Source organism: Neolamprologus multifasciatus, chromosome 9 (genome assembly GCF_963576455.1).
Source record: "Neolamprologus multifasciatus chromosome 9, fNeoMul1.2, whole genome shotgun sequence".
NCBI lineage: Eukaryota > Metazoa > Chordata > Actinopteri > Cichliformes > Cichlidae > Neolamprologus > Neolamprologus multifasciatus.
In genome coordinates this window covers 6,868,423-6,895,173 of record NC_140447.1, presented here as the reverse complement: position 1 = coordinate 6,895,173, position 26,751 = coordinate 6,868,423, and the positions used below count along the sequence as shown (strand labels likewise).

The following is a 26,751-nucleotide window of genomic DNA, read 5'->3' as shown; positions in this document are numbered from 1 at the left end:
ACGTCTGTAGTCCACCCTTGTGTTCATCTAACAGCAGGGTAATGGTGTGAGTGCTACTGCTTGACTGCTCTTCAGCTCTGTTCGCCCCAGGGGCTGGTGTTGTCGGGGGGGACTAACCCTTCCTGATCACAGAGGGAAAGGCCATTTTGCCTGGGGAGAAAGGAAAGGACAGTGGTGAAGGGAGTGGGGGTTGTTAGCGGAGGAGTGAGGTGACAAAAGAGCGTTTGTGGATGCACGTTTATGGCGTTAACCCCTTTCTCTCTTCGCTTCACGCGAATAAGAAGAAACCACTGTGACAACTGCGTGGCGGCCTCGGGCGATGTGTTTGATTGCGCGCCGTGTGTGTCGGGGGTTGTGCAGGACGTTTGGCCTCTGGAGTCTTGTGACAGAGATGACATTCTGGAAACAGGAGAGTAGTTAGCTGCTGTCGAAATGCTACACAGAGGAGAGTTTTCATAAAAAAGGAAGAGCTCGCACAGCGCTTCTGAGTGTTAGTGTCGCTATTAGTGAAGCCACAGTAGGTTGTCAACACGGATCTGCACCGAGTCCTCGCTGAGGTGTGTCGACCTGCTGATCGCTATAAATGGGGAACTTGCAAGTGTTGTAAAACTAGATGCAACCAATGAGCAAAAGGGAACTTCTGGGTTATTTCTGCACTTCCACCTGTCTGTGAATGTGTGTACAAATGTGTGCAAATGTGTCTGTGTGTGTTGCCTATTGCCCTGCAGCCCGTCCCCTCGATGAGACATCTGTCAGGCAGAGCCGCAGCGTCAACACCTGACCTTTACCGAGGCACTTGTGCACCAACCAAATGTTGTCCCTTGCCCTCGCTCTTTTGGGTTAACCCTTCGTACTGCCACTCCCTGGTTGTCTTGATTTCATTTTTTAATTAATATTGTTATTCACATAATTTTCCTCCTTCATGCCTTCTTCTTGCAGCCCTCTGTTTCCTCTCTGTTTTTCATGCCAGTTTGTCAGACAGTTTGTGTCACTCCCTCCCCGGGGCAGCCATCAGTTCAGTTGAGCATCATATGTGACAGCCCAGCTTTGTCTTTTTAAGCCATTAGCAGTTCCTGTCCTCCCACTTTGCCACCATTCCCCTCTGTTTACCTCTTCTGCCCTCTTTCTGTTGCACATCTCTTGCTGCCGACTGGCCTTCTCAGTATTAATCTACATTGTTAACGCATTCTCGGCCACCGTGAAGAATTGAACAGTGTAAACGTGACAGCGCTGATGGCTGAATGTTCATTCGTGTTTAATGAACTGAAGTTAGCAGTGATGAGGCTGTGCAGTAAGGTACACTTACAGGTAAGCAAGATTTAATGAGGTTTTTTCACATGGAGACTTGTTTGACCACACTCCTCCCTCTTTCCCTCCCTCCATTCTTCCCTCCCTCTTCAGAGGCCAGTGTAATTCTCCGTGCTCTGCACTCCCCCACAGTAAACTGTCAAGCCTAATACAGGCAGGAATGTCCAGTCACCTGCTCCTAAAATGCAACAGCCCTGTGCTACACTAACCTAATATAGGCCTGCACTACACAACCAGGTTGGATAACATCATCCCTGCTCATTGCATATATTTAAACACACACCTCAGTGTGCTTCAGCCAAGCTGTTAGGCCACAGTCTCCCCCCTCCCCTCCAAAAAGGAGGTTTTGGCGTTCTCCCAAAGGGAAATAAGAAGTTTGTAGGAAAAATTCACTCAAATATAAATTCTATTTTTGCTTAGATGGAAAGAAATATTCAGAAAGTGCAAGTAGCAAGCAAGATAATATATGCCTTAAATATATGCAAACTAGTCCTGCGTAGTTTCCACAGTCGGGAAACTAAAAAAATACCTTGCACACCCAATGGCTCAGCTGATACACGTCTACAGATCCAGCTGGCTATACTCACATGGCGTGTTCACAATTGCTTTATCTCTGCAAGCTGCATTGCAACCCATCTCTACCCCAGTGTGCTATCTGTTTTTACTGCTGCTCTCTTTAAGACTGGGGGGTCTTGCTTCTCTCTTCCCCATCCAAATTTCCATATTCAAACATGTTCAGTCTTTACGTTTTTAAGTAAGAACAGTTGAGTTTCTAGCATTTAGATGTAATTCTCCCACTTGTTGATGACAGATAAATAGTCCAGTTTGCACACATCCCACTTTAATTTCACTTGTGTTTGCTCAAACGGCATTTGCTGACCCGGCCGCGCTACTGCCGTTAATGCTGAAGTGGCTGGAGAAAAAGGAACCAAGCCATGTAATGAAGTTTGATGCTCCTGATGTAGCTGACTACATTTAAACAGGCTGAATACCTTCAGGCAGCCGGTCTAATAATATCCTCACAGAGCCTCCACTCCAAATGTCAAGCCCAGACATACAAATTGGCAAAATGAAAGGAGAAGAACACCAATATGGTGCTGTGCAGCTTTCCAAACTCATCAGTCTGTACATGCAGCCTGAATGGAGTCTGACAGCAGAGGTGACGGGGACGTTTCATTCTGCCTGCGACGACCAAATGAGATTTGACGAAGGCTAACGCAACATTAGCCCAGGTTTGTGCTCAGTCGTCTGCCGCTTAAAGTTAGAGTGGCTGTTAACAGAAGGAAAACAACTGTTTACCCAGGTGTGCGCTAAAGGTTTTCTGTGCTGGCTAAATATTTGTGTTGCTCTTTTTGGTGCAGTGTTTTTTCGTGTGTGTGTGTGTGGGGAGGGTGCCAGTGCAGTCAGAAGTGAGGAGTAATAAAATTGCATCACTCAGGTAAAATAGTTTTGTTGGCCCGGTGGTTGAAAAAGGGGGGAAGAAAGAAAAAACAGTGACGGATCAACCGTGAAGAGGTAAAAGAGAACAGAAGGAAGGTGGTTGCTGGAAGCGTGACTGCAGGTTTTACCAGAATCTACAGCAGATGTTTCCTCTCCTCACCTCCGTGTTCCCCCCCCTGCACCACCTCACACTTACCCAACTCCTACATCACTGCCTCCCTGTCACCTGCCTGTGCTGTGGATGGCTGGACCGGTTGCGGGAGTTTGCATTTTCTCACCACAGACCTGCTGAGTGTTTGAGAACAGGCCTCTTCACTGATGGACAGAGGGAGGCTTTAGAGATACTGGAAGTGGGTAGCAAAGCAGGAGGTTTACTTCTCCTTTTTTTTTAATAATTTAGTTTTTTTGGGGTGTTATGTAAATGTATCAGTTACATTCTTTTCTCTCAGTCACTCGTAATTATTAAAATCCTTCAATAAACAAGGCAGATTTTTTAACTGCTACATTCAGAACGCACATTCTCTCAATTAGGTGCACAAGTGTTATTACCTTGGATGGGGCCTTCTCACCTCCAATATAAACATGAGCTGGAGGACTAGTGTAAACTTGGTGGCAGGGCATGCTGTGGATTGTGTGTGTGTGTGGTGTGAAGACACCCTCTGGTTCCTACCAGCCCACCTGGCCTTATTTAGAAGAGCTAAGAGCCAGAAGCAGCAACTCACTGTGGACACCCAGTGCAGTGAATGTGTGTGGTTCATCATTAGCCCTGCAGAGAAATACCATCACCCGCTCTGGTTCGTACCCTTACCAGCCTCCGACTCAGTGTGCGTACACTTATCTGGGGAGTTATTAGGACTCTGACTAATAATAAAAACATGTGACCTAACAAGCAAGGCCCCCTTTTTTTTGCTTTACTTTACACTCATTAACACCCACCTTTACACCTCCAAGTATCATCATGCAGATTAAGAGAACAATAGCCTCCATTAGGTTTAGTGTTATCATGGAAAGTGCTCATCAGATGGGAGATGAGTGACCCGCAGAGGCTCATTAGCTCACGCGCTAAAACCTTGATCAGTGTCATTAGGAAGACAAAAGCCCATTGTCTTCCAGCTCACCTCTAAAGTGATTCCAGTGAAGCGCTCTGCTCCACAAGTTGTTGGAGTGCTTTGACAGATGCTGCAGTCTCTTATGTGTTAATGAACGGGAATATTTTTCATTTCTAGCAGTCGTAACAAGTAAATACAGAACTGCGTTAAAAGTGACTAATTCTCAGGACTGCTATTCTTAACTTTGGCCCGTACTAGTGCTTCTGTTTTTTTGGCCTTCCCAGCCTTGCTTGGAACGGTGAGTAAGAGTCATTTGGGGAGTTTTTGGAGCTGCATGTTGTGATGCATCTGTGGAGGAACAAGCCAGTCGCAAACTTGCTGGGAAAAACTGTCTTCTGAGATTAAACGTCCTCTACAGCTAACTAAATGGCGCGAAGGGATCCTGTTTTGTGTTATTCACAGTTATATCTCTCAAACCAAGCAGTTCAGGTCAGCCTCTGTCGACCTGAACTGTTCAGCAGGGCTGAAGCAGCAGCCTGTGAGCAAGCTTACCATAAAAATCCCCAATTCTTTTGTTTTGTTATCGCCACTTGAGTTGACCTTCCTGACTCTGTGGGAGGACGGCTGTTGTTTTAACAAAACCAGCGGCGTTTACCTCAGCACTGAATGAGGCGCCTCACCTTGAGACGGCATACTTGAGGTTTTGAATGGCACGGCTTTGTTTTACTTTGGTTCGAGCTGGGGTTTTTTTGTAGTGGTTGCCTTCCCTGAGAAAATGGCATTGCAGAGCCACAAGGGCAGACTCAGTGACGGCAGAGCCTGTCCTCTTTGAGGATGCCTGTGGTAGCTTCACCGCTGCCTGCCTGGCCCTGAGCTCCAAATGAGATAAGTGGCGTACCTCAATGAGGGAGCCTGTACCAAAGCTAAATATAGAGATAGAAGAGAGGTAGAAGGGCAGACAAAGAGTTGCCGGTGCTCGCTGTGAGTCAATCTGTCTAATCGTGAGCAGAACTACAGCAGACCTCACAATATGTGTCAGTCAGTTGACTGAAATTAGCAGCAGCCAGAGAACACACCCTTTGATCTGTCTCTTTAAGAGACAAACTCTGAGAAAAGTGTTTTGGTTGGACATTCCAGACATAGCTCCTGCACATTCTAGTACACGAGGCTGTCAGTCAGCAACGATGAGTTATAGGTTCTTTACGGATGTCCTCGTAGTTTAATGAATGTTTGTTCAGACGGTCTGTGTCACTGTGTCCAAATCCAAAGCTCACTTTTTAAGCCAGTCACTCACACCTTCAGGGCCCTAGAGCACAGAGATAGCAACCTCCCAGCAAGGCTGAGCTGAGATAGTGCCATTCCTTTCTGACACACCTCAGTGTGGCAGAGCATAAACTGCACCAAGCACTCCTCCCTCTTGTTCATCAATCGGGCCAGGTTTAAATAGCGAGAGCTTAGAATAAGAGTTGTGTTTACACAATTACAGGACACTAAGTACTCGTGCAGGACCAACAAAAGTGAACCTGCGTTCGGGGACACATGGCACTCAGTGTTCCGTGCCGCTGACAGATCAGTGACAACACGTCTGCCAAGGTGATCCAACGGAGTAACGCCGGACCTGTTTTGGGAGTAACCCACCCAGTCATCGGTTCTTTGCCAGTAATTGATACAGCCTGGCAGGTGTCATAACAAGACAGGCCCCTCTCTCTCCGGCAGGCTTATTTAAGTGTGGCTGACACAGACTGCCTGGCACTGTCTTTCACAAGACTCTGGGAACTTTGCAAATGGGGAAGGAGGGTGGCGAGTGATGGCCAGGGTGGAGAAACTCGAGCAACTGTGGCTTTAGTCTTTTACTAAAGCATTCAACGACAGCATGCATCTGTAGCGTGTTAAAGAGAGCTTTTTGCAGGAGACGCGAGCTACATGGAGTGCTGTGATCCACACGGAGGAGTTCTGGTGCATCTTCAGGCCTAAGCCACGCTTAAAGGCTGTTATTTTCTCAGGTGTTCCACACATTGAAACCTAGAATAAGCATAGTTGAAGAAGTAAAGCTCCTCACCTCCTCCACCTACCGGCACTTTTTCTCTCTCAGATGCGTAGGAGTCATCCTCCTGTTGTGTGCTAGCATGCTAGCGCTAATGAAGCCAGCTGTCCAAACGCTCAGCCTGGTCAGCCAGAAGGGACCGCAGCCTTTGTTGATGCTAGGTGTTACATCTCCTGTTGGAACACACACTTTTGTTTCAACAACCATTTGGCGCAGGAAGGGCCCTGTCTGTTCAACCCTTCTATCACACAGACAGACACGGGCACCCGCAATCCACTACTTCTATCCCCATATATACCCCATTTGCTGTACTTTGCTGCTTTTATTGTCCTGCTCGCTGCCACCTCCCCATCTGCACACGCCAGCACATTGATTTTCTCTCTACAGCTTTATAGTTGATCATTTTCTTTTGACACTGCCTGGCAGAGCGCGTTGGCTTTGTAATCGCTGACCTCAGCTCCACACCTGAGTGGCTGTGGCCCCACAGCCTCTCAGACTCATCCCAAAGCAGCTTCTGTTTCACAATGAAGTGCTGCACCCTGAGCGGACAATCCCCGGCTGGGTCGCTCTTACAGCAGAGAGAGAGTTTGGCATTGTTAGGCAGACAAGCAAGAAGAACCGATGCAGAGCGGTTCATACATAGCAACGCTACATCAGGCTAATTAATTATAGCTTTATTTGAATGGGATCCCAGCTTTGTGGCTTCAATTGTTCTTGCCTGTCAAGGTCTTTTAATAGATTGCAGGATGTATCCTGGATAGCGGAGCCAAAGGATGTGCAACACCCTGCTGAATGTATCTCTTGAGTGTGGCGCTCACATCACGATAAAGAAAAAGAGAACCTACTCTTTTTCTCAGCGAAAGAGGTTGTGAGTGAAATAGTTCTCCTGATGAACCCCGATTGGATTTCACAGCTGCGGCACAGCAGCGATGACCCCGTGCAACGACTCGCAGAATAACAGCGCCTCTCCCTCCTCAACCGCCTTTCATCCCTCGCCGCCCCCCTCGGCCTTTTGCACAGTTACTGAGTGAATACGAACCAGTTGTAAATGACCCGCACGACGCAAAAGACAGAAGGAGAGCGACCTCGCTGAAACAATTCTCATTGATTGAAACAGGCTCACGATTCTCCCAGATACGCCTCCTCCTGACAAATTTGCAGCCACTTCAGAAAGAGGTGGGCGAGTGGGGATGGGGAGAGTGAAGGGAAAAAACTGTTCAGGTGCTTTGTACTCAGTGCATATTCTGCGAGTGAATGCAGGTGGTGTGTGCGTGCGATAGAGCGCGTTGTGTGATGTGAGATAAAGTAGCCAGAGAGCTAGTTTGAGCGCCGCAGCCCGGGCCCTCTGCTGACGGGGCTGCTCTCGCTGGAGAATTGATTTGGCCTCCGAGAGGATCTGTAGCTCTCTCTGCGGAACAGAGGGATGGAGGAGGAGGGGGGGGAGGAATGGACGGAGAGTGGGTGGAAGTAGCACAGGTGGAATTGAGAGATGGTGGAAATGAAAAGAAGACACGGGAGCCCACAGCCAGCGCTCGCACACAGCCAGCGCTCGCACACAGCCAGCGCTCGCACACACACAAATGTGAAACAGACAGTCGGTCAGGAAAATTTACTCCCCGTAATAACCCTCTCTGTAGGCTGGCTGTCTCGATGTCTCCTGGCTCCTTCAGCCCGAGCAGGTCACACCGACTCCCACACAGCACACACACCACTTCAGCAGGAAATCTAATGATCTCACACACTGCTTTAGTGTGCCTGTGCGTGTGTGTGCAAGTGTGAATGTTCTCCGTTCCTCTGCTGCACGGAGCCTGTTGTTCAGAAGTTTGTCTTCACCGTTGGATTCAGATCGCTCACATTTTACTGCACCGAGCATCAAAAACGTCTCCGGCATTATTTTTAACGGCCCCTCGTTCACTCCGTGTGGTTTTATTCTCTCTGGCTTTAAAAACACCCCCCCTTCCCCTCTCTGCCCCCTGGTAGGGGTCATTTTAAGTTTCATCTAATCTATTTAGCCTGGGTTATTGGGTTGGGTTTATTTAACTGGTGCTCCCACTCCCTGCCCCCTCCTCCTCCTGCTCCTCCTTCAGCCATTCCCTTTAATAGTTTTGACATTTAAATGACATAGTACATATATTTAACCTCGCTGGCTCCTTGCACACTCAGCGCTCGTAAACACAACGCACATACAGCACACCTCTTATTACCTTAATCAAAAAAATACAAATGCCAAATGTGTGCAGCTTCTACGATTGTTGTGGATACATTTTTTTGTGGTCTTAGGAGTCAGTCAGCAGCACATAATGGAAGTTTTAAGACTGTGATAGCCAACAACCGAAGGTGTCTTCACGTTCATCCTTTCACAGTGTAAACCGCTGCTCTCCGTCGCTTTTTGAAGCCTTGCTGCCGACTCACTCAGTGAACAGCGGGAGACGGAGCTGCTCAGCGTACAGTCCACAGATTAGTGTTTTAGGAAAAATCCGCCTATGACAAGTGATACTGCTGTGGGTTTGGATCCCAAAGTTACCCGTTCAATTACCAAACATTTATCTCCAATTATCTCCGCACCGCTCCAGCAGCTTCTCAAAAACATGCACCCCAGTCATTCTGATGTCTTCCCTTGTTTCTTCTTTTCCAGTGACCAACTACAATAATGTGGTGGAAGCCGGCTCAGACTCGGACGACGAGGACAAGCTGCACATCGTGGAGGAGGAAGGCAGCCTGGCGGACGGGGCCGACTGCGAAAGCACCCTGCCAGAAGATGAGCACCCCAGGGAGCACTGCTGGGACCGAGGTGAGGATGCGCAGTCGTTGTGAAGCAGGCCTACCAGCTATCTTGGCCTCTTTCTGAAACACAGTTGATGTTTTTGCACCAGGAAAAAGCTCCAAACGAGTGCTCGCTTAATCTGATTTTCTGCTTTGAGATTCAAACGTAACATGATTGAATATTTGCTACACCTGTCTGTAGACAAATGCTGGTTTGTTCAGTATCTGAAGATGAACAACTATCAGAACATTTATATGTTTATCATTTCTCCTCTGACTGGCGTTCGTGCCACACTTATTTCTGAAAAAGCTTCTTGTTTTTTGGGGGGTTGTTTATGCATTTGCTGTTGTTTTAACCTGAGCAAATGGACCGTAGGCTAAGTTAAGAAAGGCCTCGCTGACATCTGCACACAGTTAAGTACCAGGCTTTGTCTCATTGTGAAACAGAGTGTGAGGAAACAGGTACTACATCCAGCTATGGCAGGAAGCATGATATTAAACAAAGACAATGCCAACAGAGGGAGAGACCTTCAAGCAGAAAAAAAATAACCTTGTGGCCCACCGAGTCAGTGGAGTGCTTTATGGCACTGGTGGGCATTGGCGGGGCCTCCGTGAACTTCTTTTTACCTCAAAGCATGCGGAAGTGACATCAGAGGCAGCTCACCGCCACAGGAAGGGGCTGACGTCACAGCACTCCCCCCTCCTACCCACACTGAACAACAATTGCAGGTGCTGAAGGACGTTGGTGTTTCAACCTGGGCTCAAGGCCTCTGCGCTGCTGACCTCACACTGAATGCGCACATAAATCTGTATTCGCACTTGTGGCGCTGTGAGCTTCAGGCTTGTGCCAAGAACTGAAGGTAATGAGATATTCAGCATTTTAGCCTGTTGTGCTACTTGGTCGTTTTGGGCTGTGATGTGTGAAACAGAAAGGAGGCTTCAGTTTAGCCAGAGCTCAGGTTAGCAGAGTGAAAATGTCCAGTAACATATCACTTTCAGTCTGTGCAGTGATTTTTTAATGTATTTTAATTCCTTTGCAGTGAGCAGCCTTCAGTTTTTGTTGCACGGTTTCGGTCGCACAGGCAAATGCAGTCACACCACAGACCTGTGCACGCCGCAGCCACCTATTCACCAGACGATGCTGTCATTCTCATCACTGCTCTCCAGCTGTAGCTCGTCGCATCAAGGGAAAGTTGGAGGAAGAATAATGTCATTGGTCTTGGCTCGGGCTTGTGAACATTAAACACTTCAAAAGCATGAGTTACACTGAAACAGCTCAGTGAGCTGGCCGCGCTCCACAGTTATGCCTGATCAGGCATATTTTCTTTTGCCTTCAGTCATGTACAAACACACACGCTCTGTCTAGCCCACATCTCATACATCAAGCAGCATCTTAGCTGTCGCCCTGGATCGCACTGATGAAACACGGGAAAGCCGCAGTCCTTTAAACAAACCCTTGCTCTCGTCCCTTCATCTCTCCTGCACTCCTGAGAACAGAGTATCTGGTGCAAGCCTTGAAAAAGTGACCACCACCCACTAGTCTCCTCAGCAGAGCCCGGTTTGCTTCAAATTAAAGCCTTGACACCCATTCTCCAGAGACTGCTGTGCTCCAAACTGGAAAAAAATGTTGTTTTTCTGCACCATCCCTACTTTCCTTTTTTTACCTCCTCATCCATTCCCTCACCATTTCTGTCCTTGGGAATCATTCCTCTTGATTATACGGTATCATGGGTCGCCCTGCTCGCTGTCATTACTCATTCAACCTAAATGATTGTGGAGCAGCGCAGTATTGTTGCAGTGAACTGCAGTCTGCTGTCCTCTAAGGACAGGCTGACTAAGTCTTGAGGAGGGAAAGGTAAAGAGAGCGGTGACCTGGGAGGGCCTCTGCTTTACATTTAATGACTCGAGCAGTGTGATTACATCTCAGAGAGGGTGGAGCTGGAGAGCTTTGATATGGTGAGGCTGCAGTGAAAGGCTGGGGAAACACAGTCTTCCCTGTTTCCTCACTGTTAGCTTAATATGCAGAGACAATATTTGATGCTTGCTGAAAATCCATTTTGTAGTTCTCTGTGGCTTCATGGACGCACATCAACACCTACAGTGCGTTCCTGTGTGCCTCACATCATGTGATGTTAAAACTGAGCCACGGGAAAGGAAGAAACCCCCGAGGGTCGGAAGGATTGCTCAGTAGAGACTCAGAGCACAAATGTTTGATATCACTAAGCCAAGGATAAGCAAATCATTGTGGACTTGGAAATACCTCACATCCCTTCTCCTGCTGACAGGAGATAAAGTGGAACATCTTTTCTAACGAGTGCCTGTGTGAATCCCGATTGCTGATACGCATCGCCCAGCCGAGATAGAATCGGCAGACGGGTCTGGACGCACGACCACAGGAAGCAGCAGGGGCAAAGGTTGGCCAGGGCAGGAAATGCATCATGGGACAGCATTGTATCTTGTTGCAGAGATGTGGGCAGAGAAGGGAGCGAGGGAAAGAGAAGAGGAGAGAGTGGGTGGTCTGGTGATTTTGTTCTAAGATGTGCTGTAGTTGGGTTACACCGTGCAATAAATAGTTTTTTAGACAGGAGCTGCAACAGAACGTCCTGCTACAACCTCACGGGGGCCGAGTTTCTGCAGCTGTTTTGTAACTCGCTTGTGCAGCGGTGCATTCACATCCCTGTGTCAGCAACATAAATGGCCTATGTGTGATGTTTCATAGCAGGGGAGCAGCCTGATAACACGGAGCCGCCTCGGCAAAGCCCGCCAACCCTTCTGGCCGGGCTCTGTACCTAACAAAGAGCCGAGAGAAACACATCATACCTTTCCAACACGCACCCCCAACTGGGACTCTACTTCACACACACGCTTAACATTTTGGTAGCCTAAAGGTGTGTTTGGATGTTGCCTTTAAGCGTGAGATGGGAGCTAAACCCAGCTTGCTGTAGCAAAGTGCTGATCTGCTGTCGGATCATCAGTTTGCCACATGTGACACATGTTCTGCACGTCAGCATAACTTTAAAATATGAAGCTTTCACTTCCAACCGACTCTCGTGTCTCCAGTTAAACGCAGCTCACCAAGCAGCAGATGTCCATGGAAGCTGCTTTCTGGGCTAATTTTGCTCAGCCCGTCATGACCTTTATCGAGCCCTGAAATAGTGAAATGAATAAAATCTGCCCATCAGATCTGTTCCATATTTAACCAATGATGGGTTTAGATCGTATTAGCTCCAGTAGAGAAATTAAAACATTACCACTCACCCAAAAAAAAGTGTTGATGAGATAAGTTTAAAACTGTCTTCCTTCTCTCACCCCAACCGGTCGCAGCAGATGGCCGCCCCTCCCTGAGCCTGGTTCTGCCAGAGGTTTCTTCCTGTTAAAAGGGAGTTTTTCCTTCCCACTGTCGCCAAAGTGCTTGCTCATAGGGGGTCATATGATTGTTGGGTTTTTCTCTGTATCTATGAAGCGCCTTGAGGCGACATTTGTTGTGATTTGGCGCTATATAAATAAAATTGAATTGAATTGAATTGAAAAACATTGAAAAGCATGTCTAAACATGAGCTTCCTTTTCTGTAACTTCACAGTGTGGAGTTAGATCACACCTACCATGAACATGTGTTATGTTTTTTTAAAAACAGGCCTGTCTTCATATCTGGGTTGGCCAGTATGTATTGTGGGAGATAAAATAATTGATTGATCTTCCTGTAGCAAGACACGTCTTGCTCAGAATTGGATACTTGGCCACTTTTAAACCAGGCTGATTTCATACTGTGAATATATGACAAGTACAGTGTATGTACTTGAGGTGTGTCTGCTACTCACTCACAGTTGTTCCTGTGTTATTTATTAGTGCTGTGCTTTCTCTTGTCGGACTTTGTGGAAGTGTGAATGTGACTGCTGATGATTTGTGTGTCTCTGGGTTAGCTGTGTGATAAACTGGTCCACCTGGTTAGGATCAACTGCGGTGACGCTCACTGGATTAAGCAGTGAAGGATGGGATTCAACTCTGTGACCAAATTTAGATGGAAAAGGATCTCTTCTTCTCTCTGTCTTTTCACCTTTAACTTTTTCAACTAATCTGAATGTGGTTCAGATGTCTGGCAGAGTTGTCTTTTTAATGGCTTTTTGCTGAGTGGGAGGTGGTTAATTCAGCTTACCTCTGCTACGGTTGTTTTTTTTTTAACTCATCAGAGCAAATGCTAGATATTGATTTTCTCATCTAACCCTTAGCCAGAAAGCCATTTCCCAAAATGCCAAATGATTTCTTCTGCTATGAAAAATGAGGTAAACATGTCTACGGGGTGTTACTGTTGCTGCTGAGGTCATGGGAGAAAAGCTGAGTGATATTCAGGGGGTTTTCAGCCCCCTAGTGTGGGCTGAGAATTCCTCGATTAGACTTTCTCAGCACCTGCTGCTGGCTTGTGCTTTCACACACACACACACACACGTTCATCAACAGACCGCCTCGTTCTCCATATTATCTCCCACGGGCTCATTCCAGGATGGGAGGTTTTCTTCAAACGGTCTTTAATAACCATAGCAACAAATGAGCGCCCTCATATTGTTTCACAGCTTTGTTAAGGTGCACCAGAGGAAGCCGGAGTGAGGCTGTGCGTAAGAGCGCTGGTATTCACTGTGCGTCGGCGAGTCATGAAGTGCTACACCTGTTCCCGTCTCTGAGGAGAAAACAGCTGGCCCCGTCGTTCAGCACGCTCACAATTCACAAAACACAATCCTCAAATCTGCACTAAGCAGGGGGAGAGCTTAAATCGAGCCATGAAACATCTGCCTGGTAAACACCAGCGCAGTAGGCTAACTTTGCTTTTAGCTCATAGCTCACTATTCCAATTATTCTCTGTAATGACACACACAGGCACGCTAACATATCCATAATATCCATTGAGGAATAATGCTTGTGTTTAATAGCTGACATGCTATACCTGGTTCCGGCAGCCGCTCCAGGAAGCGCTGCGAGAGCAGAGATAGAAAGAAGGAAGGAAGCTTTCATGCATCCCCAAGTCTGTCCTCAGGTTACACTTCCTATAACCGCAGCTTGGTAATTAGTGCTCGTTACTAGCTAGTCGGGCTCACGTGATGTGGAGAAGGAAGGGGCTCAACTTCCACATACAGCACCTCATTTGCTGGGATATTAAGCACAGTCTAAAGGCCAAGCCTCTTCAGAGAACACAGTGTTTGTGCGTCCATGTGTGTGTGTTTGTGTGTGCTGGGTCTCGTGAAATGTCTGTCTGCTGCAATGCATTAGGACAAGATTCATCACCTAATTATCAGTCCAGTCTCAACAAGTACCTTACCTAACATAGGGAACAGAGGCTGTCCATTCACTTCTAACAAAGAGCATGGTGTTCATACAGTAGCCTCTGGCCTTTGATGTTAATTAGTTTGTCATCCTATTGTGAAGTGTAGCATTCAGGATGTTGTGTTTTTCCCCCTCAACGCCACACGCCTCGTTCCGGGGCTTGTGGGATTCAGTTCAGTCATGACACTCTTTTGGACACCATGCATCTCATATACAAAGGTTAAGGTTTCATGTGTGCAGCGTGCATCAATAGAAAAAAAGGTGTCAAAATAACGAGGTAATCAATAACATTTCTGCAGTTGAGGCTGTAATCACTCTATGTTTGTCCTCTCGCAGTGAAGGAGGATTGTGTTTCGGATGGCGAGGATGATGTGAGCACAGACGCGCTCGTAGAGGAGATGCTCCAGCAGGGAGACACAGCCGTCATCTACCCAGAAGCCCCGGACGACGAGCCTCAGCGCCAGGGCACTCCCGATACCGGCATCCACGACGAGAATGGTACAGGGCATTGCTCGCTCTAAAACACACTTTTCATCTTAGATCTCAAAGCCTCTGAGCTCTCAAAGCTACAGCAACCCACCCAGTAATTACTCGCCCCAGGGGGGGCGGGGGGGAAACAGCTCTACCTGCTCGCTGTATCACCTCAGGTGTTAACTCCACCCCATTAGCGCCACTTTCCGACATCATTACACACACTGCTATTTGTTAAGTGCAGCACACTGGGGCCTTTATGACTCCCGGGCTTTTGGCTTTTACCTGCTACCACTGAGAGGAAAAAAGAAAAAGGGAGGTGAGAGGGAGGGAGGGAGGGAGGGAGGGATAGTGAGAGGAGGAGGAAAAAGCAACACCTGAGTAAATTTGTCACGTCTGTGCGAGCTCTGACTCACAGCTACCTGAGCGATAATGTGTGTGCATTCCCATCTCGAGGCCCTCACCTGTCCCGCAGGGGAAACTTAATACATCACCTGTTAACAAAGTAATGTTTTACCTGTGTGGGAGCTGGCCAACTGAGACCCTGTGTTAACCAGATCGGATCCAGACGGGAGGCTGTTGTTTACCAAGCTCACTTTTCTCCGCGTGCGTGGGCGTTTTTTGAAATGCTTCAAATGCGCAACAGGACATCGGATCATGAGATATGAAGGGAGTGAACGCTGCAAGTGCTTCTGAAATGCAAATGAAGTCTCAAAATGTAGTCGTATACATATGTTTTATTTACAAAGACAGGCAGGCATTTGGATAGATGATTAATCATCCATTTGGGTACCTGTGTCCTGTTTACCTGTGGGGGAGGATCCCTCAGGGATTGGTTAAATAGCACAGGAGTCGCACTGTGGCAGGCCACGTGTAACATCAGGAGTTTTTAACCCCTTCTTCTTTCCCCTGCTCACTTTCTGCCCTTCTTTTCCACTAGGAACTCCGGATTCATTCTCTCAGCTGCTCACCTGTCCGTACTGTGCACGGGGCTACAAGCGCTACAGCTCTCTGAAGGAGCACATCAAGTACAGGCACGAGAAGACGGAGGAAAGCTTCAGCTGCCCCGAGTGCAACTACAGCTTCGCCTACCGCGCCCAGCTGGAGAGGCACATGACGGTCCACAAGAGTGGACGAGATCAGGTAGAAACTGACTTCTGACACTTTCTTTTTCACAGAACGATTAGAGATGATTTGTTCCAGTAGCACACGTGCTTGCACAACGCTGTAGCGATTGTTCAAATCGACCTTGCTTATCTTAGCTTAGCTTCCTTAGCAGCTTCCAAACAGGATGAACAAACAAGAACTTTTGCCCTCCATTGATTAATGACATGAATTAGTCGCAGTTCAAAGGTTGCGTTTCCACTGTATAGCTCACTGCCTCACCCCTCTCCCGACAGAGACACATCACACAGTCGGGAGGCAATCGTAAATTCAAGTGCACTGAATGTGGCAAAGCATTTAAATACAAGCACCATCTGAAGGAGCACCTACGCATTCACAGCGGTGAGTGGACAACCCCTGTCTCCATGGCAGCGTATTGTGTATGCGTGTGTGTGCTTGTGGACGGGCATGTGCTTGGACGTGAGCGGGGCGGGCGTACGCCTCGCGAGTCTCTGTTGGCCACAGATGTTTGAGTCTCCTCTGAAGCAATATTTATGTTTTATTTCTGTTTCAGCCAATTCCCCATATTTAGATATCCTTCATCATGTTTCAGTCCATTGTGTGCTCTTCCTTAATGTGCAATAATTGTGTTTCTTTTGGCATTATGGGACAGCAATTAGAGAAGGGCATTTCCCACTGGTGCTATTACATCAGCGTTTAAGCATCATTGAAATGCATTAGAGCTTTTTCCTGTCGTGCTGCTCATAGCCTAGCTTGCTCATTTAGCTTCATTCACTAATGGAAATTTGTTTCTCCCGCCCCCAACCGCCCTTTTCTTTCTCTCCCTTGTACACATTGTGGTTTTATCCAGGAGAGAAACCCTATGAGTGCTCCAACTGCAAGAAGCGCTTCTCCCACTCGGGCTCATATAGCTCCCACATCAGCAGTAAGAAGTGCATCAGCGTCATCTCAGTTAACGGCAGATCGCGCCTAGGGAACGCCAAAACCCAGAGCCAGGGTCAGTCGCCAGGACTTTCAACACCACCCTCGGTCCTCCGCACTCAGATTAGGGAGAAGCTGGAGCACAGCAAGCCCCTGCAGGAGCAGCTGCCGCTAAACCAGATCAAGACAGAACCTGTAGACTACGAGTACAAGCCAACAGTGATATCGTCCCCGACTGTGACCGCCATGAATGGCGGCGTTTTCGGCGGAGGTGCTGCAGCTCCTCTGCAGGGCACAGTGCAAGCTGTGGTCCTACCCACTGTGGGGCTGGTATCGCCCATCAGCATCAATCTGGCAGACCTGCAGAATGCGCTCAAGGTGGCGGTGGATGGTAATGTCATCCGTCAGGTGCTAGAAAACAATGCCAAAGGCCAGGTGAACTCGGGGCTAACCACTGGAACGCTTCACACCCCACAACAGCAACTCATCTCAGCCATCAGTCTGCCAATAGTGGGTCAGGATGGAAATGCAAAAATCATTATCAACTACAATTTGGACCCCAACCAGGGTCAGCTAACAGCCCATAATCTAAAGAAAGAGCCAGAGCCTATGTCACCAGCTCAAACCACCACCAACACGTTCAAGTCCCAGAAACTCCCAGAAGATCTGACTATCAGAGGCAACAAGGCCAATGAGACAAAAGAAAAAGAGGAGAAGACCACTAAGACTTGTCTCCTGTGTGACAACTGTCCCGGTGGGCTGGATGCACTCCACGCCCTAAAGCACTGCAAGAAGGATTGTCTCAAACTGAATGGCGCAGGCCTGGATAGGTCCGATTCTACTGTTGCTGCCCTGCTGTCAGACGGAGGTCTCTGCAGCCAGCCCAAGAACCTCCTGTCACTGCTCAAGGCCTACTTTGCCTTAAACGCAGAGCCCACCAAGGACGAGCTGGCCAAGATCTCTGACTCGGTCAGCCTCCCGGTCTCTGTGGTAAAGAAGTGGTTTGAAAAAATGCAGGAGGGTCAGATATCTCTGGGTGCCCCAACACCTCCCTCAGAGGAAGAGGACACTTGTGAATCTAACAGCGTGGTGTCTCTGGTCCCAGGGAAGGACAAAGCCACTATAATTCCTCCTGTGACCCAGGACAGCCCAACAGAAGCTACCCCAGCAGAGATCAACGGCGCTCACAGCTCGCCGGCCTCCCCTTCGCCACTAAATCTGACAGCCGGAGGTCCTGGCCCAGCGAAGAAAACCCAGAGCACCGAGGGACCCCTAGACCTATCGCTGCCGAAGCCAGCCAGAGATGAAGCAGAGAGAGCGGCCAATAAAACCTGCCTTTACCCCTCCCCTTCCTCTGGCTCCGCCAACATGGACGAACCCCTAAACTTAACTTGCACAAAGAAAGAGGCATTGCCACTCTCAGCCATGGGCACCTGCCCCACCGCACTGTACGCCAGCCAGCCAAGTGCCAAATCTCTTGACATCGTCACCACAATGCAATGCCTAAGAGCACTAGCCACCAACAACAAACAGACTATCTTGATCCCCCAGCTGGCTTACACCTATACCACTACAGCAAACAGCCCCGCAGGGACCGAGACGCACGAAACCATCCACCTCAACGGAGTTAAGGTGTGCACCATTTATGTCCCCTCATTTTATTAGCATTTCATTAGCATACAATGATGCTACTCGTATTTGCACACTAAATATGAAGCTAGCTAGCCATCAGCTAGCTTATGTAAATATGTAAAACAAAGGCTCTGACTCATCGCTAATAGGACACACTAATTAACTGTTACCTTTAATTACGTGCCAAAGGAGACAGAAAGGGTTATGTTACCTTTTGATAGAGCCAGGCCAGCTGTCACGCCCCTTTCAAGGCTTTATGGTACTCTAAGCTAAGAGGCTAGCGGTAGCTTCATATTTTCCCATCTCTTAATCGTTTAATTGCTAGCTTAAAAAGGTAAACTATCACACCCATTTCCAGCTCTTTGTTTTTATTCACAGAGCAGTTTTGCATGATTTACAGTTCAGAATAATCCCGGTGCCACCCCTTTATTCAGCAGAATAGCTCCCTTTAAGCATATTTTTCATAATTAACACTTTAATTCTAATGCTTACAAAAGAGCTTAATTAGTTTCCTGAGTTATCAGAAAATATGTTTGCCTCCAATTATGTGAGTTATATAAAGGATTGAGGGTTTAATCCATGAACAACTTTGAGAATCAAGTGCATCGGAATCAAGTTGGCTTTTATCTTTTTCAGAGCAATCAGTCAAAGCATTCAATTCATGTACGGTCTTGTTGTTCAGAACCACCATCACATGATAGATAGTCTGAAACCATCCAAAATCAAATCAATAAGTCATATATAGAAATGTCAAAATTGGGCTCTTTGTAAAAATGATAGCCCTTAATAGTTCTTCATTGTGCAGACATCTAATGGGCCTCTAATGATGGATGTAGATGCCTGGGTGTGTGAGTGATCTTCCTGGGCTGTCACCCAGAGGACATGAGGCTGCACTTTACTGCAAAGCTTCTATTGATCTGTTGGAATCTGTTTAAGCGCCGCACCTCTGCCTGCCGCATTGATTTATTGCTGTTGTATTATACTTTTGTGTTAAGTGGATTGGCATAGACCTGTCTTGTAAAAAGGAGCCCTATGTATATATATTTGCTCCTTAGCCATGCCAAGCAGCCTGTTTGACTACAGCAGTGGATAGGTTGCTAGGTTCAGAGTGCGGTTGTTTCTAGGAAAAGGAAAAGATTGGTAAAAACCTATGATCAGGGGATGATTCAGTACCACTTCCCACAAAGTTTACTGGTATTCTGAGTCATCAATTGTCTTTTGCTGTCAAACAGATTGAGCATAACTTTGCATTCCTACAAGTGTGTCTAATTTCTCATATTCCCCAGGAGGACAGGCAAGACACGGGTTCAGAGGGTGTTTCCACAGTCGAGGAGCAGAACGACTCAGACTCGGGCCCTCCGAGGAAGAAGATGAAGAAGACGGATAGCGGCATGTACGCCTGCGACCTGTGTGACAAGATCTTCCAGAAGAGCAGCTCGCTCCTGAGGCACAAATACGAACACACAGGTAAACATTCGTGTTTCCCAGGGTCTTCACACAAACACAGCCAGAAAAACAGAACCGGAACTTGTCTCACCATCGCTCACTCTGTTGGATCCTGGGAAAGATGAGTCAGAGTGCGAGCAAAAGGGGGATTTTGAGCTACAGCATAAAGAAGGGTGGACACCTCCATTCCAGCAGGTATTACTCAACATGCACAGAAGAGGTCTGAGAATTTCTTTCCGCCAACTCCCCACCTCTGCGCTGCCAGCTTCTCATGTGAAGCAAGAGGCGAGCTCTGGTAGTGATTTGGATTGCTCCATGATGATGATTCTGTGGCCAAGCTCAGGTCAACACTCTCAGAGGCATTTTCGATGTTTTTTTTTTTTTCTTTATTACTCTGATGCCTGGCTCGGGACCACAGTTTTCGGCTCCAAATGATCTCATGCTAGGTGAAACTAGCTGCTCCCTGCCTGGATAAAGTTTTCTTGAAAGTTTTGAAGCACAATCTTTGTGATTTTGTTATATTGTTTGGAAATGTTCTCCTTGGATACACTGATGATAGATACTGATTTCAGCTTTCCGGCACTGGCACCTTTCAGACAGCATGATGGGGGATTTGCTCCCTGAATGTTTAGTGTTAATATTTTCTCTTTGCAGAAATATGTTTGATGTGTTGACGTCTATTTGCTTTGTTATTCTCTGCAGGGAAGCGACCCCACGAGTGCGGCATCTGCAGCAAGGCCTTCAAACACAAACACCACTTGATCGAACATATGCGGCTCCACTCTGGGGAGAAGCCGTACCAGTGCGACAAGTGTGGCAAGCGTTTCTCCCACTCGGGCTCCTACTCCCAGCACATGAACCACCGCTACTCCTACTGCAAGAAGGAGACGCAGAGCCAAGCGGGAGGGCGGGAGAGCCCGGAGGAGGATGGCGAGACCCAGATCGACATGGAGGTCCTGAGCGGGGCACAGAGACAGCTCCTGGCCCCGTCCCAGCTGGACTCAGATGAGCGAGGGAGCAGCACCAGAGAGGATGAGGAGAGTGAGGAGGAGGAGGAGGAGGAAGGCGTGGTGGACATGGATGATATCCAGGTGGTGCAGATAGGGGACGAAGGAGGGGAGGAGGAGGACGAGCCAGAGGAGCGGAATGAAGAGGAAATGAAGAGAGTAGCGGTGGGAGAGGGAGGAGAGGAGGAAAAAAGTGAGACAGGAGAAGAGGAGGCTGACACCGGACAGGAGGATGGGCTCGGGAGCGTTCAGGAAGAAACCAACGTGGAGGAAGAGAAGGCGATAGAAACTGAAGGAAGCTCCCCTGAAGCTGAAACTGAAGGTGGCCTGAGCGAAAGAGAAGGAGGAGAGGTCGCAGAGGAGAGTCAAAGCGAAACAAACAGGAACGAGGTTTGTGAAGATGAGAAGCAGACGCCACGGGAGAAAGGAGACTAAACGAGGAACCAGACTCCTCTACTAGACACAATCAGACTCCTCCTCACTGTGTGCAGAGGAAGAACGCACGAGATGATGTCTGGTCACTCTGACAGTTCACTACTGTGTAGAAATCCAGGTGTGCCTGAAAAAATACTAGTGACTTTTCCACAGGAGAACGGTTTCTCGCTGTTAGAAAAATCCATTTGTAAAGAAAAAGACGAAGACGAACGTGAATTTTAACAAATGAAGGACATGCATTATACAGACTTTGGAAGCTAGAGCCGACACGTTTTAGATAATGTTTTATTACTAAAACACCTTGGGTCATTTCTTTTTATCAGTGTTACTAATTTTATCACTCATATTTTAACCTTTAAAACCTGTACAGTTCGGGAGATATTTCTATATCTTTTTATTGCCAATGAACAAAAAAAAGTCAGTATTTTGTTAGGTTGGAAGGAAAATAAGAAAAAATCCTGTGCACTACAAGTGGCTTGGTTTACCTTTTGATGGAGCAGTTGAGTTGTGTTGTCTACCCTTCAGTATTACTGCATTAGATATTCAATGCCATCATGCTAGCAGATGCTAGCGTTACAATTCTTTTTTTTATAGTTTTGATTGGATCATGAGCCTTAAGAAGAAAATATCATCAGCATTTAGTTCCTTTGAGACTTTGTTTTCTTCTTCTTTTTTAAAATCAGCATTTAACAAAAATTGTTTGACATGTTGGGCAAATATTTGCTTTCTTGGTACCAATTTGGTGTAAAGCTCAAAACCACTTAGCCATATTGGTAGCCTGGCAGTGTCTGAACAATTACTAGCACATTATAGATCATTAATTTAATCCCCTAAAACTGCACACAGTCATGTTTACCCCTATGCAAATGCTTCACTGTGGCCTAAATGCAGTTCAATTGGCATTTCCCTCTCCTGGTTCTGCTGTCTCAGTAGGGTTTTTTTTAGTTATATAACTTTTCGTAGCTTCTATAAGATTAACATGAGACATGGTCACATTTTATTGTGCAATCGTAAACTATGTTAGAAAACGCTATTACATGTCCCAGAGCAGATGTTTGCTAACGAGTGGCTAAATGAGGCTGCAGAAGTTTCTGGGAAATACTCAGCAGCTTAGTATTGGTGATGCCAAAGTCATGGCAAAGCCTAACTTTAGAACAATTTGTGGAGATGATTTTGCTTAACAAATCATGTTACGTATCATTCAAGTTTCCACAAGATTTTCCACGATAATCCAAAAGCCAGTGGAAAAATCTTATTGGCTTTTTATTGAAGGAATGCTAACTTCCAGGTTCACCTATAGAAAAGGCTGTTGTTCCATATAAAGATACAAAGTATATGTAGTATGTTGAAGTTATATTGAAAAGGGAAATTGTTTATGTTAAACTTTTCAAGAAAGTTTTTCACTAAATATATATGAGATAGCCTGTTCATCTGTAATGCTGCTCCGCTACATGTGCTGCAACAGCTAACAGCTATGTAATTTTTTTTCTGCAATTCTTAAAAACAAATCAAAAGTATCCCAATATCTTCTACATTTAAGCTGATAAAGCAGCACTCAAATATCTGTCGCCCTCTCCTTTAGACGGAGCCAGGCTACCTATTTCCCTTTGTTTCCATTAGCTTAGCTTATTGCTAAGCTAAGCTAATTAGCTTAGCTTATTGCTAAGCTAAGCTAATTTTTAGTTACTAGCAAGAAAGTATACAGCTCAAAATGTCAAACAAATTATTTAAACGTTCAGAGCGAGCAGAAAGTGGATGTAGAAAACTGTCTCATCCTTCCTATAACCCCCCCCCCCCCCAACTCAGAGCCTTATGCAAAAAAATAACATTAAAATGATCAAACTAAACAAGAGAAGCGTGCATATCAAAAGTGCCACTGAATATTGCTGTTGGAGCTATGATCAGGTATTGCCGGGTCCAAGATCAACCGATAAGCCGGGATACTGTTAACTTTGGCTGGTCGCCGCACCAGAGAGAGTAGAGTTTAGCGTAAAATGTGTTCCTGTGTTATAGATTTTAAAGAATTTGCTTTCACCTAATCTGAGAAACGAACGAAAAAAAAATTGCAATGCACATTTTGTTTTTCAAATGGGTGATGATGAAATACACTTTCTTATTTTTGACTGTGTCCTGCCTTTCTGAAGCTTATTCAGTGCACTTGTTTAAACACACCATGAAATGCTCAGATGTCTCTTCAGGTAACAAAATGTAGGCAAATATGAATCCTAGGAGTTTAATCCAACATCGTTTTACCTGTCAGTATTATTTTTTATTTGATTTTTTTATTTGTTTTCATTTTTTTGCTCTTACGTTGTTTTATGTTCCGTGTCCGTGTGCGTACTGTATGTTTTCAGCAATGGCAGTATTATCCCCACCCCCAGCGAGTTGGGTATGTCTCTTTAGTCATAGAGAACTTTTATATTTATGTGTCTTATTTTTTATATTTCTTTATGGTTATTTATTACACTATGTAGTGTACAATACTGTAGTTTGTATTAATACGATAATATATTTTAGTATGGGACAAAAAAAGAATCAATGGCAAATAACTACAAGCCTGGAAAAATCAGACTCTGGCATACTGAAGTATGTTTTTGGAACAAATGAAGTGATGTTTTTCTTAGGGAAAAAAAAGAAACTCGCACCCTGCAAGCCTGAAAATTGGAACCTGTGACCTCTGCATCCATTCTCATGTTAGTTTAGTTTTCTTTCCCCTTTCTAATATGAAGCTACTGAACTTTTGAAAACTAATTGTATGTCTAATAGCATGAGTGTGTTCTGTTGTATTGAAGGATGATCCTTAATCCCACAAATTGTCCTTTTTGCCAAGCCAAAATAATATTTGACTTATGTTCTTGTTTTTATTTGTGCCAATTTGTTACTTTATATGTCAGTGTCATGACCGCACCCAGTTTTATATGCCCCCCCTCTTTAACACCCTCATCTTTTTTTATAGTGATTGTTTTTGTTTTGTCTTTTTTGTTCATTTTTTATGACTCCCCATCTCACAATAAAATACATCAATTACAAGCTGTTCAGTTTGTCATGAGATTTTTCATTAAGAGTTTGGAAATTACAAAACACTCTTTCATGCACTTCTGCTTTCATGTCTTTCTAAGCTTTTGCTTTCATAATCAGAATTTTGAAAAGAATTTTGAAATGTTCATTTTAGAAAACACTGAATTAAATCTGGCTGTGGTGTAAAACATGAAGAAATGCAGTTCATGGTCACATTTTATATTTGGGATTGATGTTGGTGAGCCCCACAACCAGTGTAGGAGTCGTTACTTTAAAAAAGTAGTTTAGACACATGACTTGTTAGTTTTCTTAAAGGCAACACAGTACATTACACTACTCATTACATTACTTACTACATTACTCATAGGATAGGATCTTCCCTTTAGTATTTCTATATAAACACAAACGGGGTTAAGGCAAAGCAAAGATGAAATATAGCACAAAGAGATTTCAAAGCGATCGCCATGGTGATTCTGCTTTTAAAAAACACACAGTTGGAAATGGAGCCTGTCCTTTTTACCTGTTGAGGATCAGGGTCCGGCTGCTGGGCTGGGGTCAGCATGCAGTCGGGCTTTAACATCATTCTCGGCTTTGGCTACACTGCAAAAACTCAAACTCCTACCAAGTATATTTGTCTAATTTCTAGTCAAAATATGTCATCAAACTTGTTTTTAGACTTTTTCCCACTTAATACGAGATATTTTTGCTTGAAATAAGTGGAAAGAAATCTACCATTGGAACTGTGGGGTAGCATAACGTAAGCAGCAAGGAAAGTGATAGGAAGAAAGCATCAGCAGACTGTTCAAGTTTCCTTTAAGTGTCCTTTATTTTCTGGCATCGCCATTCAATAATTTTTCACTCAAACATAAGAACGCTGGCAGTCAAAATCTCACCTGCTTTACACAGAATTCCACCCACAGCTGAACCCTTATTAATCCCTACCATTGAGAAAACAGGTTAGACCAAATAACACAGTCTAGACAAAGAAACAGGAATAAAATCATTCTTCCACTTAACAAACTCATTTACCCAACTGACAGTTTGAAAAGTCAGTCTCTTCACACAATCCGACTCATGAGGTTATTTTAAAGTAAATAAATAATTTTACACAAAAGAAAAACCCCTTCATTTGGTTACACCCAATTAACTCGATCATTGACATCACACCCTATATAACCAGGAAGTACTGGGCGGCCCCTCTCATACACCTATTTTATATACTGGACCTTTGCAAAGGAACACAGAATGGTAAGTGTAACCAAACTACATGAACAAATGAAAGATTCAAATCAACTAAAGATTAACTGACATTTAGCTTTAAGAACATTTGCACAGGTGTAATGAATGTAACCAATGCTGCCACAAACAGACCCGAGATAGTATGTAGAGCCAAGGTTACATCTGCAGTGTCTACATTAAAGCATTATGATTCATTATAAGATAACACAAGACAAATTAACAACATATGTAAGTGACAAATGGTAAATGAATTAAATCCCAGCCACTTTGTCTGTTTGTTTGAATTCTGTCTAAACACAGCTTTCTATATCTCACTGAAATGTTACTCTGTAGCTGATTGTGTCTTATTTTAAGAGTGATGAGATATTTTGACTAGAAATTAGACAAATACACTTGGTAAGATTTTGTGTTTTTGGGTTGGCGTGCAGTAAATGATAAATGGACTGATTCTTATAGAGTGCTTTATACAACTTGCCTCATTCACTCATATTTACACACATAAGTGCTTTCTATTCACACAAGATGGATTCACTGGAGATCAACTTGGGGGTTTGCATCTTGCCCAAGGGTATTTGGCATTAAGGCCGGAGCAGCCAGGGATTGAACCACCAACCTTCCAATTAGTAGATGTCCAGCCTCCTGAGCTACAGCCCCCCATCTGTGCAGATGCTTGTGGCTAATGTCATGTGATTACGAATTACTGTAATCACATTCAGTGTTGGGACTAACGCGTTATTAAGTAACGCGTTACAGTAACTACGTTATTATTGTGGTAATGAGCACGGTAACTAGTTATTATGCCAAAATCAGGAACGCGTTAGTCGTTACTGGGATTTAGATACCGTCGTTACTCGTTACTTCGTGTGGTGGCTATCGCGGAGCATCCACAGATTCTGTAACATTAGCAAGTGGTGGAGGCAGCAGGTGGATGAGGGAAAGGGGACGCAGAAGGAAAAGAGACCCGAGGCGGCCGCCGGTCCAAGTGTGAACTGAACTTCAGGTAAGAAGTTATGACCTGCAGTCTATCTGGGTCAGATATAAACCAAGTTTAGGTGGAGTTTATTTTCGTTATTCTGACTTTTTCCGTACTGCGTACTAGCTAGCATGACGGAGTTTCTATACAGCTGGGTGGGTGCTATGAAGTTAATGATGTTGAACTTTATTTTGTTCATAAGTTATTAGAGTTGCCAACCGTCCCGTCTGGTATTCAGAGAAAATATTACGCGTTTCTTATTGAGGTGAAAAGGAACAGTTTGTCCCGTAATTCAGCTACAATGAAAAAGGCACAAAGCTGGAGTTATTCTGTCTTTGCTGCACAGCTGTCTCTTCGTCTCTCATTCTCCCCCCTCCCTCTCCTGTTTCTACTTCAATCATGAAAACTGATCAATGATCAGCTGATCGGCTCTCTTGTTTGTTTATCGCCCACTTTGCGCCAGAAAGAGGAAACCAGCCGATGTCGCGCTAAACAACAGCAGCACGTTTAAGCTTGATCAGCTGTTGTTAGAATTTATTTAATATTAATTTCTAGTATCAGCTGAT

The 26,751-nt window shown here is 45.6% G+C and overlaps 1 protein-coding gene across 3 annotated transcripts in view; it reads left to right on the top strand.

Moving 5' to 3' along the window:
* zeb1b (zinc finger E-box binding homeobox 1b) overlaps window positions 1–23,990 on the top strand; it is a 50,130-nt gene extending 26,140 nt beyond the window's left edge. The window contains exons 1-8 of one of the 3 annotated variants that reach the window (XM_085172001.1): window positions 1,315–2,540; window positions 8,477–8,632; window positions 14,255–14,416; window positions 15,330–15,532; window positions 15,790–15,895; window positions 16,365–18,067; window positions 19,354–19,534; window positions 20,216–23,990. In XM_085172001.1, coding sequence (XP_085028127.1) covers window positions 14,317–14,416; window positions 15,330–15,532; window positions 15,790–15,895; window positions 16,365–18,067; window positions 19,354–19,534; window positions 20,216–20,955 — 3,033 coding nt within the window. In that variant the 5' untranslated portion in view covers window positions 1,315–2,540; window positions 8,477–8,632; window positions 14,255–14,316 and the 3' untranslated portion in view covers window positions 20,956–23,990. Of the gene's footprint in view, window positions 1–1,314; window positions 2,541–8,476; window positions 8,633–14,254; window positions 14,417–15,329; window positions 15,533–15,789; window positions 15,896–16,364; window positions 18,068–19,353; window positions 19,535–20,215 lie in introns of those variants that run through there. The other 2 variants (XM_085172000.1, XM_085171999.1) reach the window with 2 other exon arrangements.
* Window positions 23,991–26,751: the final 2,761 nt, after the last annotated feature.